Source organism: Drosophila kikkawai, chromosome 3L, assembly GCF_030179895.1.
Source record: "Drosophila kikkawai strain 14028-0561.14 chromosome 3L, DkikHiC1v2, whole genome shotgun sequence".
NCBI classification, from domain to species: domain Eukaryota; kingdom Metazoa; phylum Arthropoda; class Insecta; order Diptera; family Drosophilidae; genus Drosophila; species Drosophila kikkawai.
In genome coordinates, this window is record NC_091730.1 from 35,796,216 (window position 1) to 35,813,909 (window position 17,694).

General features: G+C 47.0%; 1 protein-coding gene across 1 annotated transcript; it reads right to left on the bottom strand.

The window, feature by feature from the left end:
• Positions 1 to 215: 215 nt before the first annotated feature.
• LOC138928479 (uncharacterized) lies at positions 216 to 1,742 on the bottom strand. The gene is made up of 4 exons (XM_070285558.1): positions 1,738 to 1,742; positions 1,104 to 1,666; positions 857 to 985; positions 216 to 634 (listed from the first exon to the last, which is right to left on the bottom strand). Exons 1-4 carry the CDS (start codon positions 1,740 to 1,742, stop codon positions 216 to 218), a joined length of 1,116 nt encoding a protein of 371 aa, XP_070141659.1.
• Positions 1,743 to 17,694: the final 15,952 nt, after the last annotated feature.

The window sequence follows — 17,694 nt, forward strand, 5'->3', positions numbered from 1 at the left end:
GTGTCTTCGAGGATCCTTTGTGCCCGCGCGTCATCGCTAGCTGCGACCTGTGGCGCGAGCTTCACACCAAAGCTTTCCATCTCGAAGTAGTCCTCCACCATCCTTTCCATCGTATCATCCATCGACACGGCTAGAAGGCAGGACCTCGGTGACGGCGTAGTCGATTGTCCACTTACCGGCCCAAACACAACCCATCCAAGCTCGGTTGCGGCCGCTTACGGTCCCTCTTTGGCAAACCGCCTCGTCCTAAGTGGCAATCCCAAATGTCCATGGTCCAGTCCGATGAGCAACTTCGGCACCACGTTGCTGTAGGGCTTCATAGGCAGATGCGCATCCTTATGTACGCCCTGGACATCTCGCCGACATAACGTCTGCATCGGCAGACTCAAACTCGAAACGGCGTACACGTTCCTCAACGCGTGGCGAGTGGGCTTCCCAGCTCCACTTATCTCTAGACGCATCACGTTGGTGGACTCTCTACTGGCCCTTCCTCCAAACCATTGAATATTAAGCTGTCGATGTTCGCCTCGCACTCCCAGATCCCTCCGTAGCTCGTCATCGATCATCGTGACGGAGGATCCTTCATCCAGGAGCGCGTAGGTATCTACCTGGCGACCAGCTACGTACAGCGTTACTGGCAGTATGCGTCTATGCAGCTTAAATTCCTTTGCACAGGCGCCCCCGCTGGCTGCGGGGCTCTTATCTCCAGGCTATTTCTGAGGACCGCCGACTGCTGGCTCTTATCTCCAGGCTATTTCTGAGGACCGCCGACTGCTGGCTCCTCTCGTAGTCCCTGTAACCACCTCGTGGCGAAGACCTTCTTTCCGGGCTCCGTCTGGAAACTGCTGGTTCCCACCGTCGTGGCGCCTGAAGCCACTTTGCTGCTCCGGCCATCTTCGCCCCTCGTCCGCTCCATGTAGCAGACGGTGATGCCTCTTGCGGCATCCGTTGATCTGGCACTCGCCGTGCACCTCGCATGTTCTAGCTGTATGACCAATCCGTAAGCATGTGAAGCAGAGCCATGCTCCACCTTCTCGGTGGCGAAGCTCCGATGAACTCTCTACAGCTCGTCGTAGCGTGTTGCCTTCCACAAATGGGACAACCTCCATGCCGATCATCCCGCTGCTCGATTCCGTTCTGGTCGACGCTCGCATACAGGACTCGACCCCTCGGCTCCTTTCCCTCGACGTCCAAAATCGTACACACGATGTTTGCGTACTCCTGCAGCCAGGTGCTGAAGTGCGCTACAGTGGGAAAGGGCTCGATAGATGCAGCGTGCCTGGCCCAATCCACTCGCTTGCTCGTAGGAAGCTTTGCCACAAGCTCCTCCATGAGGGTTGGGTTCCCCAGGTGCTGCTCCGCCTTCGCTGACTGCAGGAAGGCCGTGAGGTTACTCACTCGGGTTGCGAAGGGAACGATCCTCGCCAGGTGCTGCTCCGAAATCGGCGGCACCTCTCGCACGCTGTTCAGCTGGCTGCGTATAAGCTGCTCCGGTCGGCCAAACCTAAAGCGCAGCTGCTCCCTCACGGCGCTGACGTTCCCAGGGTGAATCAGCAGCGACTTCACTGTCCCGCGTGCTTCATCCTTGATGTGGCTACTGGCGGCTCGCCCCAAGATGGCGGCCGTCCCGACGCTCCACTGTCGGCGCCATTTGCGCTTGGGCCAACTGCGATTGGCGCGCGGTTTGCGGTGCTCTCACTGTTCAGGACTTTAACCTGCCTCAGCTCATTCTCCAACGCCATAGTCCTCTCCAGAAGGTACGACGTGAGTGGCTGGCCTTCCTCCAACACTGAACTCGCAGCTGTGACAGCAGTACTCCTCGGTTGCGACGCTACTGTAGTCACCATAGTGGCTGGTGGGGTGGCTTCCCCTCCGTTCAGCCGGGAACTCCTCCTGGGGGAATGCTGCATCCCAGGTCCAATATGGCGCTGCCTCAGCGCGCTTCAAAATGGCGACCCTTGTGCCGCTGCCTGCGTCACACCGACGCTTGACGCTCCTTGCGCCTTCTGTCCGCTTCCTGCGGATACCTCAATTGACGCTGACTGCGTCTCCGTCCGTACCCAGTGTTCGGCGCTGGCTGCGCTCCACTATATCGCTGACTGCGACTCTGCTTCTGGGACGGAATGCGCTCTTGGCAACTCTCTACCTGGGCATCAAACCATCCAGCGCAAGTTGCCCTTGCAGTCTCCCTAGGACTGCAAATAAAAGGAGTTGCCTTGCTTCATATGGAGTTGCCTTTAACGACTCCCCCACACAAGTAGGTCCGAAGAGAGGGTTACTTCAAGGGCCGTTGCGTTAGGCGCGTGTTTTATTCTGTGAATATATTAAATTAGCCTAATACATTTTAAACTAACTTAAGCTTACCGCAGTGTGCCCTCCTTCAATTCACAAGACAATGAAAAAGCACAATTTAGGCGGCATTCACAGTGCCGATATTAGTAGGCCCATACTTCATGGGCCAAGAAATCCATATAATATCGGATAACTTACAAAATACTGGAATTTCCTTCCAACACTTATTTTACCTATCGATTACAATGTTCGGCCGTCGACAAGCCCAGATGGCAGATCCGAAGGGCAAGTGTTTGTGGTGACCAATTTAATTGACAAAGTTCGTTTACGCACACGTGCGACTGGCCGGCCAGCGAGTGGTGACAGGCCACAGTTCGCGAGTTACAATTGGACAATACCTGCAAGTTCACGTGAAAAACAACCAGATGGGCTCCTACAAGCTGCATCACAACTTGTACCGTAACATCCTTGATCTCATCTCAACTGACGTACACAACAAGCTCGAATGGCAGTTTGTGTTCCGCTGCAACTAGTACGAGGCAAGATCCTGCTTCTACTTGCACATCATCATGCAACTGCACCCCAGGGTGGCAGCAAGTCACCGCAAAGCCAAACAAAGGAGCAGCAAAGAAAAGAGCAGGTACCGTTCTCTCTCCCAAGGTAAGCCACAAGAAGACAAGCTATACCGCCAATTCTGAAAACCGCTTCATACCCCTAAGCGACGAGGAAGAAATGGACGTCGAGCCTTCCACTTCGCAAGCCTCGAAAAACCGCGCCGCAAATGAGTCCGACGCAACTTTGCAGCCAGCAAACTCCAACAGCTCAGGACAAGTCCAAACAGCCGCACCGCCATCGGCTTGATCTCCCAAGGTCCCAAGGATTATGGTTCCCGGTGTGGTTAGCTTTTCTGCTTTTCGCAGTGAGCTGGATGCTCTTATTAGAGAAGCGCGGAACTCAGGCGACTGCGCCGTTCAGTGCAACTCCTCCGATGCCTACAGGCTCGTGGCCAGACACTTCCGCGAAAAAGGAACTGTTTTCCACCACCACCAGCTTCCAGAAGACCGACCCTTTCGCATGGTAATGAGGAACATTCAATATGACATTCCATCGGAGGACATCATTGAGTGCCTGCAGGAAAAGGGTCATTGCGTACTGCGCATCTATACCCCTCGTAACAAGGCAACTCAGCTTCTGCTCAACATGAGGTTTGTGGACGTTAAGAAGGCTGACAACAACAAGCTTCTGAAAAACATCTCTGCTGTTTGCAAACACATAGTGACCTGCAAGAAGCCATGCAAGCAATCCGCTCCTGTACAAAAGATGTCAGGAAAACGGATATTAAAGGCTGCCAAAAGTAGGTTTTTTCAGATCAGCCCGGCCTTTACTGCTGGCTTTGCGATGCGGAAAACCAAAAGCGGTTTTAGTAAACTTAGGGTGAATTTTCGCAAAACAAATGACCTGTTCACAGCGCTGGACGCTCAATTTAGCGGCATGAAGCTGCTAAGCGAGTCACCAAAGCGCAAAAAATCGGCTGCTGGTCGGCTGCTCGGCGAACCTCAGCCGCCAAAGATTTGGCACACTCCCTCGGCACAGCCCCCGACACTGACGCCAACTCCAATGGTGTTGAGATCGGGAACGGCTAAAGATTCGGCATTCGAAGGAGCCGGGGCAGTAATGGCAGCAGATCCCCCAGTATTATCAGTTGAGTCCGCTGCGGGGTCTCAATCTCTGACACTGCAGACTTCAAAAAAAATCTCAGCTATCCCAAAGGGCAAAAATAGGGCTGAACCACTAGCAGAAGTCGGTAATGCTGCGTTACCAAAGCCCATCACCGCTATTCCACCACTAAAAACAATATTTGTTTCTCGGCTTGCCCCTGATCTCGCATCGGAAGATGTACTAGCTCATATACTGAGCAAAACACAAGCCCAAACTGTGAAAGTGAAAAAATTCAATTTCTCATACCCCAGAGATATCTCATCTTTCAAGATAAGTGTCTCCCTCGATCTTTTTGACACAATTTGTTCTGGTGACTTCTGGCCCGAGCACGCTGTAGTTAAGGAGTACGAGGTAAAAATAAAGAAAAAACGGCCTTCACAGCCGGCACAAACCACAGCGACAGCGGGCGTCACGGCAGTGCCAAAAAACTAAATACCTCCCTCCTACTTTCCTATCAGAACAATAGAGGCTTACGCGGCAAGCTCTCTAAATTGTATTCTGATAGTTTTTCGTTTGCATCCCAGGTGATTGTGTTTACCGAAACCTGGTTAAAGCCGGAGATTCTCAGCTCCGAAATTTTTCCGGGTAAGTACACAACTTATAGATTGGACCGTCTTTCCCAGCGAGGTGGTGGAGTTTTAATTGCCGTTGACTCCACCCTTATTTCCGCACTGGTGCAAATTGACGATCTCACATGTATTGAATTTAAAACTATCATTTCCAGGTAGTTTTATCTATATAACCTGTTCTTACGTTCCTCCATCTGCTGAAGAGCCTATTTATTGGAAACACCTTTCGGCAGTTCAGGCCGTTTCCAACATGCTTTCTGATAGAGACCAACTAATAACTCTAGGAGACTTCAATATACCTGGAGCTCGTTGGTCATCAGATGGTACGTCCAATGTCCTCCAAACTGCGGCACAGCATGACCTGATAGATGGCTTGCTTGACATTTCTTTGTGCCAAGTTAACCATGTCTTAAATTCTTTAAATCGCTTACTCGATCTGTGTTTCGTCTCTGATCCTGTAGGTGTAAACTTAACAAGAGTTGATCCATTGACGCTTCCCGAAGACCCTTACCATCCTACTTTCGAAGTGACCACCGATTTGGGGACTGTCGTAAAGACCAAACCTGATCTGAGTTGCTCAGCGACTAAAGTTCGCTGCTTTCGTAAGGCAAATTTTCAAAGGCTAGATATCTTGATTTCCAAATTTAATTGGTCTGAACTTTACAGATGCACTGACATGGCGTCCTCCGTGGATATTTTTTACAGTGCCATGAATGCGTTCTTTGCATCGTGTGTTCTGTTAAGGGGGGGTAAGGTATTTAATTTTTTTTTTCGTTTTTTTTTTTTAAGTTCAATATTTTAAGAATATTGTGTCCAAGTTTTACATCGATCATAGGAAAATTGACGAAGTTATGCAGAGTTGAACGAAGGTCGGTTAGTGTTCAATGCATGAGAATTTTGACTTCAAATTTTGATAAAAAATCGGGAAAAAAAAATTTTAATATAAAAACGCTTCGTGAATACCTCGGGACATTTATCCTTTAACGAATGAGGTATAATTTTTTTTGATCGGATGATTCTGTGGACAGTTAGGATGTACACCGTAAACCATCTTTTTTTGGAGACGACTCGGGAGATTCCCAATAACTCATCTACCTCTAAATAGTTTTCAATACAAAATTTATCAAAAACTATTCAAATGTTGTGCTATTTTATGGTTTTTAATTTATTAAACAAACTTTAGCCGTTCCGCCACAATAAACGTTTGAAAAGTGGCCTGTTTTGCACCGAATTAACCTTTGCCCAGGTCGAACCTAATTTTAAACGAAAGTTCCCTTAGTTCGGATCTTCATCGTGTAAAGCCAGTTTATTCACCGGGTTCCGATGGAATACCAGGCTGCGTGCTCAGGTATTGTGCTGGGGCTCTGTGCAATCCACTTGTAAAATTGTTTACCTTAATCTCTAGAAACCTCAGAATTTCCCCTTATTTGGAAGGAATCATTTATCATTCCTCTCCACAAAAAAGGTAGCAAATCGGACGCCAGCAATTATAGAGGAATCTCTAAGTTGTCGGCAATTCCAAAACTTTTCGAGAATGTAATTACTCCTCATTTGCAGCATTTATGCAGATCCGTAATTTCTCCATGTCAGCATGGATTTTTGAGGCGAAGATCGACCACTACAAATCTTCTGAAACTCACCTCTTTCGTTATTAGAGGTTTCTAACGTAACTTCCAAACCGACGTAATTAACACAGACTTCAATAAAGCTTTTGACTCGGTTAATCACTCTCTTCTTGTAAGGAAGCTGGACTTAGTCGGGTTTCCTGTCGATCTTCTTAAATGGATTTTGAGCTATTTGAGTGACAGAACTCAAAAGGTTCTGTTTAAAAATGCTCTATCCAAATTCCTCAGAGTCACTTCTGGCGTCCCACAGGGTAGCCACCTCGGCCCGCAGCTATTTACATTGTTTATCAATGACCTCCCGCTGGTTCTAACGAATTCTAGAGTACTTATGTACGCTGATGACGTTAAGCTATGCTTGCAGTATAAGGACAGCTCTTGCCAGTCAGACCTGCAATCGGATCTTAATAACTTTCAAGCATGGTGTCGTGCTAATTTATTACATCTCAATAGTTCTAAATGCAAGCTGATGACATTTTCACGTGTCACTCCCCAGTTTGCCACATATATGCTAAATGATTGCGCTCTTGAAAGAATATCTCTTGTTGATGATTTAGGCGTTCGCTTAGACCCTAAACTTTCGTTCTCTGAACATATTTCGTGCATGGTTAATAAAGCCAAAGGCATGTTCGGTTTTATGAAGAGGTGGTCGAAGGAATTCGATTCCCCTTATATAACGAAGACCCTTTTTACTTCGTTAGTTTGCCCTATATTGAAGTATGGTTCATGCGTCTGGAGTCCTCAATTCGGGATCCATATTAACCGTATTGAATCTGTACAAAAGAACTTTTTACTTTTCGCCCTCCGTGGCCTACCTTGGGATGCTGATGAGAGGCTACCGTCCTATTCTAGTAGACTCCTATTAATTAACTTACCCTCCCTAGCTAACCGTAGAACGATGCTTGGTGTCGTATTCCTTCATAACCCCTTTCTTTTAGGGCAGCTTAACTTCCACGTTCCCCGACTAACATCTAGAACCCTTATCCCTTTAGTAGTAAATCACTGTAGGCGGGAGTTTAAAGTACATGAACCCTTTAGCGTTTTATGTACGGATAACAACCGCCTCTCTGACATTATTATTCGTAGTGATAGCCCTTCCGTACTAAAAACTTTAATACTTGTTGAGTTAGCTCGTAATGTATCACGTTAGTCTAATTTTGCATGCGTTCTTATTTATTTATCGTAGTTATTATTTAGTTACATTATATAATATATTTTTTTAATATTTATTTTGCATGCGTTTTTATTTATGTATCGTAGTTATAAGTTAGTTACATCATATAATATATTTTTTTTATATTTATTTTGCATGCGTTTTTATTTATTTATCGTAGTTATCAGTTAGTAACATCATAGTATATTTTTTTTATAATTATTTTGCATGCGTTTTTACTTATATATATATCTTATTATATTATATTTTTTTCTTAATAAATTTTTATTTTTGTACTCTCGTAACGTTTCCTCGTTCTTTTCTTCCTTCATTCACCGCGTCTATCTAGTTCGCGATTCGTGCCGTACGTCACGCGGCTGCGCCCCTCGGTCGGTTGGGCGGGAGGTGGCAGCGGAACCCCGCGAGAAAAAAAAAAAAAAAAAATACCAAAGCATACTGCACACGGCATCATATCTGCAGGGAATGCGGAGAAAACCATCCTACCCTAGGTGCTGCATTCACTGCGGCAACACTCACGCGGCAAACTCCAGAGGATGTCGTAAATACCTGCAAGTAGCATTCAAGCAAAATCATCAATTGAAGACCACAGCAGCCACAGATTCGAACACTATTCATCCAACCCATCTCTCACCCAACGTTGGTAACGAATCATTTGCTAGTGTAGCTAGAAGGAACCTACTTATCGCACAACGCAGCCACGCTCGCCAAGAGATGGAAAATACTCCCCTCCAACACATTCCACCGCAAATGCCGCTCTGGAAGCCAAACTAGAACAGCTGTTTACGATGCTCGACAGGATGATGTCTCTGGTAGAAACACTAATGCAAGCAATCTTGCAGACGCGGCCTTCCTCCTCTACTCTCCACAATGGGTGTGCTTGAAATAGCCTGCTGGAACCCCAATGGGCTAAGCTCAAAAGCAAATGAGATCAATGCTTTTATAGAGCTATACGAAATTGACATCCTCTTCTTGTCAGAAGTCCGCCTCTGCTCGCGGTCCACCTTCAGGATCCCTGGCTTTACCTTGCACAAAGCCGATCATCCGGACGACCGGAGATCGTCTGGCGCAGCGATCCTCGTCAAGTCGGGCATATCCATTGAGATATCTTCAAGAAGAGGTAGGTTCAACGTTGCTTCGGTGTATTGCCCTGCTGCTGTCAGGTGGACAGAATCAGATTTCACGACGCTCCTCTCCAATCTCGGAGATAAGTTTCTTGCTGCAGGTGATTGGCACGTCAAACACAGGTGGTGGGGCAACTACAGAATGTGTGGCAGGGGCCGGACCTTCAGCTCTGTCCTGCCCAATGTCAATGTGGATATTGTAGCAACTGGAGAAGCCACCTGCTACCCATATCGTGCAAACGCCACCCCCAGTGCAATTGACTTTGGCATCTCAAAAGGCTTCAGGCAACAGCAAGTCTCCGTTAGAGTACTCACCGAGCTATCTTCTGACCACCTCCCGTTGCTTTTCCTGTTAAATAAAGAAGCTCAATTCCATAAAGGAGCTGCCGGCACATGCAGACGTTGCCACTTTTAAGTCCTTCATCGATGCTCACACCGTGCTCAACACACCAATTACAACCAGCAGCGATCTGAAGGCATACGTTGATAGCTTCACTTCCACAATCTCTGAAGCCGCCCAGAGAGCTACGCCACTTCAGCGCCAATCTGATGTCCCACCTACTATGAGGGCGCCCTTACTAACTCCGGAGGCAAGGACACTGCTGGATCAAAAAAGGCAAAAAAGGCGATCCTGCAACTAAGCAGTGTGACGAAGTCACAAAACCCTATTATAAATAATGTAAATATTAGTTAAGTTTATAGTTAAGTTTAGTAATTAGTATAGGGAGATAAGTTAGGATTAGCCATATCATACACGCACACACCACACACCCACACACCACACACACACTACACACTCACACACACAACTGTACATTTAGCGGGCATGAAGCCCAAAAGTTACTTTGCCCAAGAAGGGCCAAATTAGATTTAAACTAAGACCGCAACGAACAAGCGTATACATTTTTCAAAGACGGACTGTAGCGACCGCGCTAAAGACATTTCCCCTCTCCGCTGCCGACGCCAGCCGACGCGACAGCGGCAGAGGCAGCGACATTTCCCCTCCGACGATCGTGCGTGTTTACGTTTTGATCGTGTTTATTTACATGCCAATCAAAACATAAACAACACGATCAAAACGTTTTGACGTCCACCGACAACAGGGGGTGAGCCGGCCGAGTGCCATGTCAGGGTAGATTCCTGGAGTGTGGCGTAGGGCCAGGTTAGGGACGGCAGTCGTAGATTAGGAAAATGTAGACATAATAATTAATTAATAAAATAAAGCACCGAAACTGAAGTCAGAAAAACCTATCGCTTTCTCCCTCGCACCCGCATGAAACTCCGCGTTGTTAAAAGTCATTCCTTTCCGTGACGCGTGCCAAAGTGTTCCCCTCCCGCTCACTCACTCGCGAGCTGGTGGCTGGGTTCTCCCGCACCAACTTCGCGTGGCCGCTGGGCAAGCTCCGGGCCAGAGAAGCGGGACGGGAGCGGGATTTGTCGCTGCTGGGTACTCCCGGGCACAGATCTGGCGTGGGCATCGGGGCTGCTGGGTTTTCCCGAGCTACGAGTTCATCGCCGCCGGCGCGTGTTTTCCCCTTGTCCCTCTCTTTCCCTTCCGATCTGCATTTTGCCCGCCATCGCCGCTGGGTCATCCCGGGCGGCGGAGATTTTGCCGATCGGAAAAGTCGCCGCTGCTGGGCAACCGGGCGAGCGCAGGAAACGGAGGAGCACCTGGCCATCGCCAGGGTGATCGCGCGTTCTAAGGCTTTCCCCTTCCCCTCTCCCTTTCCCTTTCGATCTGCATTTTGCCCGCCATCGCCGCTGGGTCATCCCGGGCGGCGGAGATTTTGCCGATCGAAAGAGTCGCCGCTGCTGGGCAACCGAGCGGACGCAGAAAACGGAGGTGCACCTGGCCATCGCCAGGGTAATCGCGTCCAAGGTTCCCATTTCCTCAAGCCAGATTTTTCCCTTGAAACGAGCCCCTTTTGCTGCCATTATTTGCCTCTAGGAAATTCGATAAAATTCGGCGTCCATGTTCTGGCCGTCTCTAAAAATATAAATATTTCTGGAGAGGAATCCTGGGCCGCTGAGGTTTACCCCGGCCCTAGACACATCCTTACAGCAGCTACTATCTAGCGTTACCAACAGGCTGCGCAGGGTGCTAGCAAAAACCAACCAATAGAACATCGATTACCTGCTGGAGGGAGCTCGCCCGGACAATTGCAGCGATTTTTCGATATGGAAGCTAACGAGAGGAATTAAAAGCCGCTTGTCCAATCCCCAATTCTGAACCACTCGACTCTGACAAAGCTAACGCTTTTGCTGTACTTCTGTCTGCTACCTTCACTCCGCATCGACAATCGAGCGGCAAGGGCTATCCCACCCAAAGGAGTGCTAGCGCTGGTGAAAATTTTCAATGCCATGCTGAGCCTGGGACATTTTTCAAGACAGTGGAAGCAAGCCCGGATTATCATGATCGCAAAGCCAAACAAGGCAATCAGCCTGCTATCTACGTTGTCGAAAGTGTTCGAGTGGATTCTTCTCAGTCGACTGTTGGTACTGCCACAAGTAGAAGGCCATATACCTCAACACCAGTTCGGCTTCAGAAAATCTCACGGCTGCCCAGAACAAGTCCATCGCCTGGTCAACCGTATCACCCACGGACTCGAGCACAAACTGTACACTGTAGGTGTCATCCTGGACGTAAAACAAGCCTTTGACAAGGTGTTCCTATACACCATGTACACAAGTGATATGTCAGTTCCGTCGCCTACCACAAACATACCTACGCTGACGACACGGCCTTGCTGGCAGCCTCGGCTGCAGTTCAGGACTGGCTGCGTGCGATGGAGCGCTGGACCAAGCAGTGGAACATTGCCATAAACTGCAGCAAGTCGGCTTGCGTCACTTTCTCTTTAAGGCTTGTGATCGACATCGTGCACTTTTTCAATGGAGACACCATCAGAAACGCCACCTCTCACTGCTACTTGGGTGTACACTTGGATCACCGCCTCATTTGGAACACCCACATCACGGCAATCAGAGCCAAGTGCATTAGCAAATTAAAGAAGCTCGATTGGCTCCTGAGTTCCAAAAGCTTCTAGCATTCAACGAAAGTTTTGCTGCTCAAGGCAATCCTTACGTCAACCTGGACGTATGCGATTGAGATATGGGGTACTGCATCCAAGCACCAGCTAAACAGGCTGAGGGTAGTGCAGGCACGTGCTGCTCGACGGGCATCCGGACTTCCCTGGTACGTCACAAACCAGGCCATCCAGAACGACCTACGCCTTGTTCCGGTGGGAGACCTCCTTAACGATCACAGCAGACGCTACATGGACAGGCTTCATGCACATCCAAATCCACTGGCTAGCAGGCTGGCCGACACTGGAACGCTGGAAGACACAAGAGATTACACCCTAGCAATCTGTCCTTCCGTCTTCTTCATTTTTGTAAATATGTTAACATTTTGTAAATAACTGTATATAGTCTAGGTTCACACAAATTAGTACCATATTTACCAAAACTTTCAAACGCCAGGTTAAGTTCAAATGGCATTGAACGTTTCCGGCGAAAATAAATAATTTAAAAAAAATATATTTTTGGTTCACATTCGGATTGATGAATACAGTAAACAAATCCATATATGACAGCGAACTGAACTAGCCAGATTTATTAAATGCTGAGCAACAAACACAGATGTCAGAAGTGATATCATTGTTTCCAGATTTTAATAGGGATGTTTAAGGGATAACATCTATCTTAGATCATGCAATAGAAATTAGCCAAAGAACTAAAAGCAAAGATATTTTTCCGTATCACCTGCAATCGAGAAACGAATGCACACCGAGGTCGATAATATGATTAATTTGGGAGTGATAGAAAAAGCACATCCTACTTGTTCATGAAGCAGTCCAGTAGCAGTGGTACAAAAGGGTGATACATTTCAAATATGCCTAGACTCGCGTAAAGTAATCGCAGTAACAATTAAAGATGCATATCCGCAGCCGAAAATAAACGGAATTCTATCACAATTACCCCAAGCTAAATTCATTACTTCTGAAAGAGCTCCAAAATAAGAAGTCTTCATTCGTTGAGTTTTTGTAAGAAACTAGTTTATTTCATTCCAATCCTAGCTTATATAGCTAACATGAGAATGTACATTTAGATGTTAGTTCTAGACCCACGCATCGGACAGTTCCCGATCGTGGGAAATATTTTAAGTGAGATAAGGGTGCCCACAGGCAACCCGATAGCTCATATCTTGAACAAACCCAGACCGCTCACAGGAGGTCATATTTCGGGTTGCTTATATTACACAGACCCAAGTGGCGAGTTTACCTAAAGATAGACAAGTACAGTGCGCTGCGGCAGAGATTTATTTAATGCTTAACAGATGCATCTTATCTATTTACATGTTCATGTGTGAACAACTTCTTTAGACCTAAAGCATAAATTTTGCAAATAAATTTAAGGGAATACAGTAGAGACTTAACTGCATTCACAGTGCGAAACAGACCATTATATAGATTTAAGGTGATGCCTTTTGGGTTAACCAATGCAGCCCAAACAATGTGTCGTCGTATGGACATAATAATCTCCCCGAAGTTAAGAACTGTGTTTTTGTTTATCTGGACGACTTATTGTTGGTCAGTGATTCGTTTGATACACATATAAGTCTTCTTAAGAGTAAGGCAGATGTCTTGCGAAAGGCAGGCTTAACTTTAAATTTAGAGAAATGTATGCGACGATCCACGTCGCAACATACACAACAAACGACATATGAAATACATTCTTTTGTTATTATTAAACAACACCACGAAAGACATGAAGTCACGTTCCTTTATTAATATAAATAAAAACTAAGTTAAGAATAAAAACAATGAAAACAAACAAAACACGAACGGCAAGATTCAAAGTATGGCGGGCGCTGCAAAAGATAGGAAGTGCGGGCACACTGGCACCAAGTGGCAACGCCAGCAAAAACATGGCGCGTCCAGCCCTGAACAGCTGACAATAATCGAGTAGATACGGTCAATCTGGCAAAGCTCTGCTTATCGTCCATCAGGGAGTGAGGTTCGCCACATTCGCAAAGCAAGCCTAGGAAGGGACAAGGTCTGGCCCTTGCTGGCAGATCTTGACAATTACAGGGTAGCAGGAAAGCGTTAGGGACGGTGCGAGCTTAGGCACGACGGTCGCTCACGTCGAGGGACGTCACCCGAACCCACCACCCGTGATAACAACAGCGGCCAGCCCGCAACCGGTCACGCAACCAACGCGCATCACCCGAACAGGGTATCAACAAGCAGACTACAGACGGTCGCATCCCCCGAACTGGGTATTCTTAAGCCGACTCACCGCACACTCGTAGCGGAGTCGCATCACTCGTACAGAGTGCAGTCAGGCCGATCACTGACGGTCGCATCGCCCGAACAGGGTATCATTAAGCCGACTCACCTCACACTCGTCACAGAGTCGCATCACCCACCACAGGGTGCCATTATCAGCATCAGCCAGCCGGCTGCTCATCAACGAAGACTGAGACACGGGTCTACCCGCAACCAGGGTAGATACAAGGCATCGTAACGACAGCAACAACATTGTATTCTTTCCCACAGGTTTCTTTATATCGAACTCAATAAAGACCACATGAAATTATCGTATACTCTTGCCTATTTACTGGTTGTTTCGGGACACGAGGGGGTTGGACGTATACATTTCTGTACGAACCCCGACTCCGGCGAGCTAGGCCGAGAGAATTAAGCCAGCGACTCGCAAGAAACAAACACAGCCCCGTAGTCGAGGTGAATTGGGATGTGATCACAGCAATGCTGCAAGCGGAAAAAGAGAAGAAACCGCCAAACATCGCAGACGCAGAAAGAGACTTGGAGGAAACAAGCTCCGAAAGGACTCGAGAGAACTCCCCAAAGCCAGAACGCAAAAAGAACGGCCAATCGGAACGTGCAACAGCAATAAATACCATCCGAGGATGGGGCGAAACGTTCGACGGGACAGGGGAAGCGTTGGAATTCGAAACACGAATGGAAGAGCTAGCAACGGCCTACGACATAGGGCTGGAAAACATAACAGCAGCAGATGTAGTCATACTGAAAGATGCAGCTCTAGACTGGTGGCGGACAAACCCGGAAAAAGTGCAGACTTCAAGGTACAAGTCTCGCGGTATTACGTGCCAAGTGACTATAGGGGACGAGAAATAGAGCTAATAACGAGACGCCAACAATACGCACAGGAACCCGCAAAAGACTACGTCAGGGAACTAAGAAAGACAATGTCTCACACCACACTTAGCGAAGAACAGAAGCTAGAGTAGACATATAGGAACAGCACCATTGAGTTCAGGAGATATTCCAAGCGTGGCGAAATACAATCGCTGCAGGATTATCTAAGACTAACGGAGGAGTTCGAAGCTCTAGGAACACAATACCCACAGCAGACACAAGCAAGGATGGCAGGAGTACCCAACTCGAATAACCTGTGCCGACGATGCAAACAACCAGGACACATAGCACACCAGTGTAACAACCCGATGAGACTGTTCTGCTGGGTATGTGGACGGGACAACATAAGATCAATCGACTGCAGAAGGTACAAGGGAAACGGAAGAGGCGCTGGGAGGCAGATGGGACACCCAGTGCCAACCCAGACATACCACTAGAGGCGATAATCAGGTTCGACGGCCAAAAGATCATCGCCCAAGTCAGAGTGGCAGACATGCAGATCGAAGGAATAATCGACACAGGGGCAACAAGAAACTTCATAAGCGGAAAACTGGCAGATAAACTCCGAAAATATGGCGAGATCCAACCAACAGACGAGGTGATCAATCTAGCGGATGGAACTACAACGGTGGCTACAGAAGAATTACGGCTAAGGATTGAACTCGGGAAAGGCAAAGCAGATATAACGCTCCTAGTACTAGACGAAGTCATCGGAGGTTCTCTACTGGGGATAGATTTCTTGGCACAGTGTGACACGACACTGCAATGCGGAGGTTTGACCACACAGATCAAGCCACAGATGGGAAAACGAAAGAAACGCCAGAGAGAAGGAATAGCGTCAGCACAACCGACAGAGGCAGAAATCGAGGAATTCAACAGTCAACTGAAGCGGATAGGTGAAATTCACGGAACAAGCCACATTGCTAAGCACAAAATATATATGCAACATGACAGACCGCTTAAGCAAAGGTACTTACCGAAAAACAATGCAAAGCAATGCAAAAGATAATACACGAGCATCCTGCAGCAAGACCTGATAGAACCTTCGCACTCAGCCTATGCTCGTAGTTATCGTAAAGAAGAAGAATATCCAGTGGAGACTATGCATTGACTACCGGCAGTTGAACACGCACTCGGAATGAGATGCCTACCCGGTACGACGGTTGGATCATATCCTGAACCAACTAAGAGAGGCACAATACATCAGCACGCTAGACTTGAAGAACGGATACTGGCAAATTCCCATGGAAGAGCAAAGCAGTACACGGCATTTACAGTACCGGGACGGGGATTATTCCAATGGAAGGTCATGCCATTCGGTCTACACACCGCACCAGCTACGTTCCAAAGGGCACTAGATTCGGTGATAGGCCCAGAGATGGAACCATTCGCGTTCGCCTACCTCGACGACATAGTAGTCATCGCCAAGCTTTGAGTTGGACGTGCTTTACATCGCTCTACGTTTATTGAAAGTTTTCTTAGTGAAATTCTATTTATCAAAGCCCAAATTTTTGGCAAGTGGTCGGTGTTTCCGTGAACTTCATAATCAATAAACAAGCGGACCTTTGTAAATAAAGTCGGTGACTTTATCGTCGTAAAACAATTTCGGTTTTACAATTGCCTTGCCTTCCTATTCTTGTCCATTGTGCTTACCGCTTATCGCTGCATCGCCTTGTGTTGTTGTTGGAGCTAGCTAATATCAATAACACAAATTTCTTATCTTTCAGCGCTTAGATAAAAGCTCTTATTTGCGCGCTCTTCGCTCTCTGTTTTGATCGGTCTGTTCGCCGCGAAACTTAAACAATTTTGTTTAAAACAATTGGATAATTTGTTTTGATCTGCTCTTTCGTCGCGCAAATAAATTAAAACAATTTGTAATTTACTTGGATAAAGTATTTTTTAATCCAATAATGGCTACATGTTGATTCCCAAATCTCCTTGAGTTTGTGGCTGCCATTAGAAACGCGTTGAAAATAACATCCAAACCGATGTTATCTTCACAGATTTCAGCAAAGCCTTCGATTCGGTGAATCATCAGTTACTGCTGAAGAAACTTTGTCTTTTGGGTTTTGCGGTTACGCTGATCAAGTGGATTTATACCTATTTGTCGAACCGTACTCAAGGAGTTGCATTCAAGGGTTCATTCTCAAACCTTGGTCACGTGACTCCTAGTGTTCCTCAAGAGAGTCACCTCGGTCCTCTTCTATTTGCCATTTTTATAAATTATCTGCCCCAAGTTATTCTCCACTCTTACGTCATGATGTACGCTGATGGCGTTAAACATCTCTCACAAGGATCGTCGTACCTGTCATTGCGTGATACTTCTTCATAAACTAATCAACGGATATATTTTTTTCAGTCAGCTTCTGATACGCTTCAAATACGTTTCTCAGTTCCGTCAAGGCCATAACGTTACTTTCGGGCTATTGCGTTGGATATTTGTAAAACTAATTTTGAGGCACATTATCCTTTTCGCGTTTTATATTCGCTTTACAACGACCTGTACTTTTCGTTGTAATTTGAAATGTCCTTAGATTTTAATAAAAACAATATCATAAGACACCTATCCTTGCCTCTGGCCACCTGATGTGGGTTGGAGCATAACGTTAAAAAACACTCTTTATCCGGTCAGAGGAAAGGATATAGATTTATAATGGCAGATACAAAAATCCTCTATCAGCGGCCCTAACAAGAGTTTGACTGGCCAAACGGCGACGGTGAGGAACCAAAATCCCTTCTGACCGTTTCTACAGCGGGGGCGTCTTCCAGAGTCAGGGCAACGAGTGAATCCTCTGTGCTTTCCGAAAGCAAAAATCCCTCTCGAAGCAAAAGCCCATTAACAACCACCACTCCACGTAAATCTACGAGCACGTCGCTCGAAGTTCCACCGTCTGCACCATCCACAAAGACCGCGAAATCAGTCGTGTCTCCCCCACGTCACTAGAGCAACTGAAAGAATGGGTCAAGCTGAGGGAGACAAGGCCTTGTTGAAATTTATTTTTTTTTTTTTTTTTTAGG

Coding starts and splice junctions, on each gene's coding strand:
- LOC138928479 (XM_070285558.1), bottom strand. Junction 986..1,103: donor GCGGGATGATCGGCATGGAG/GTTGTCCCATTT, acceptor TTGGTCATACAG/CTAGAACATGCGAGGTGCAC. Junction 635..856: donor TGGCTTCAGGCGCCACGACG/GTGGGAACCAGC, acceptor GCATACTGCCAG/TAACGCTGTACGTAGCTGGT.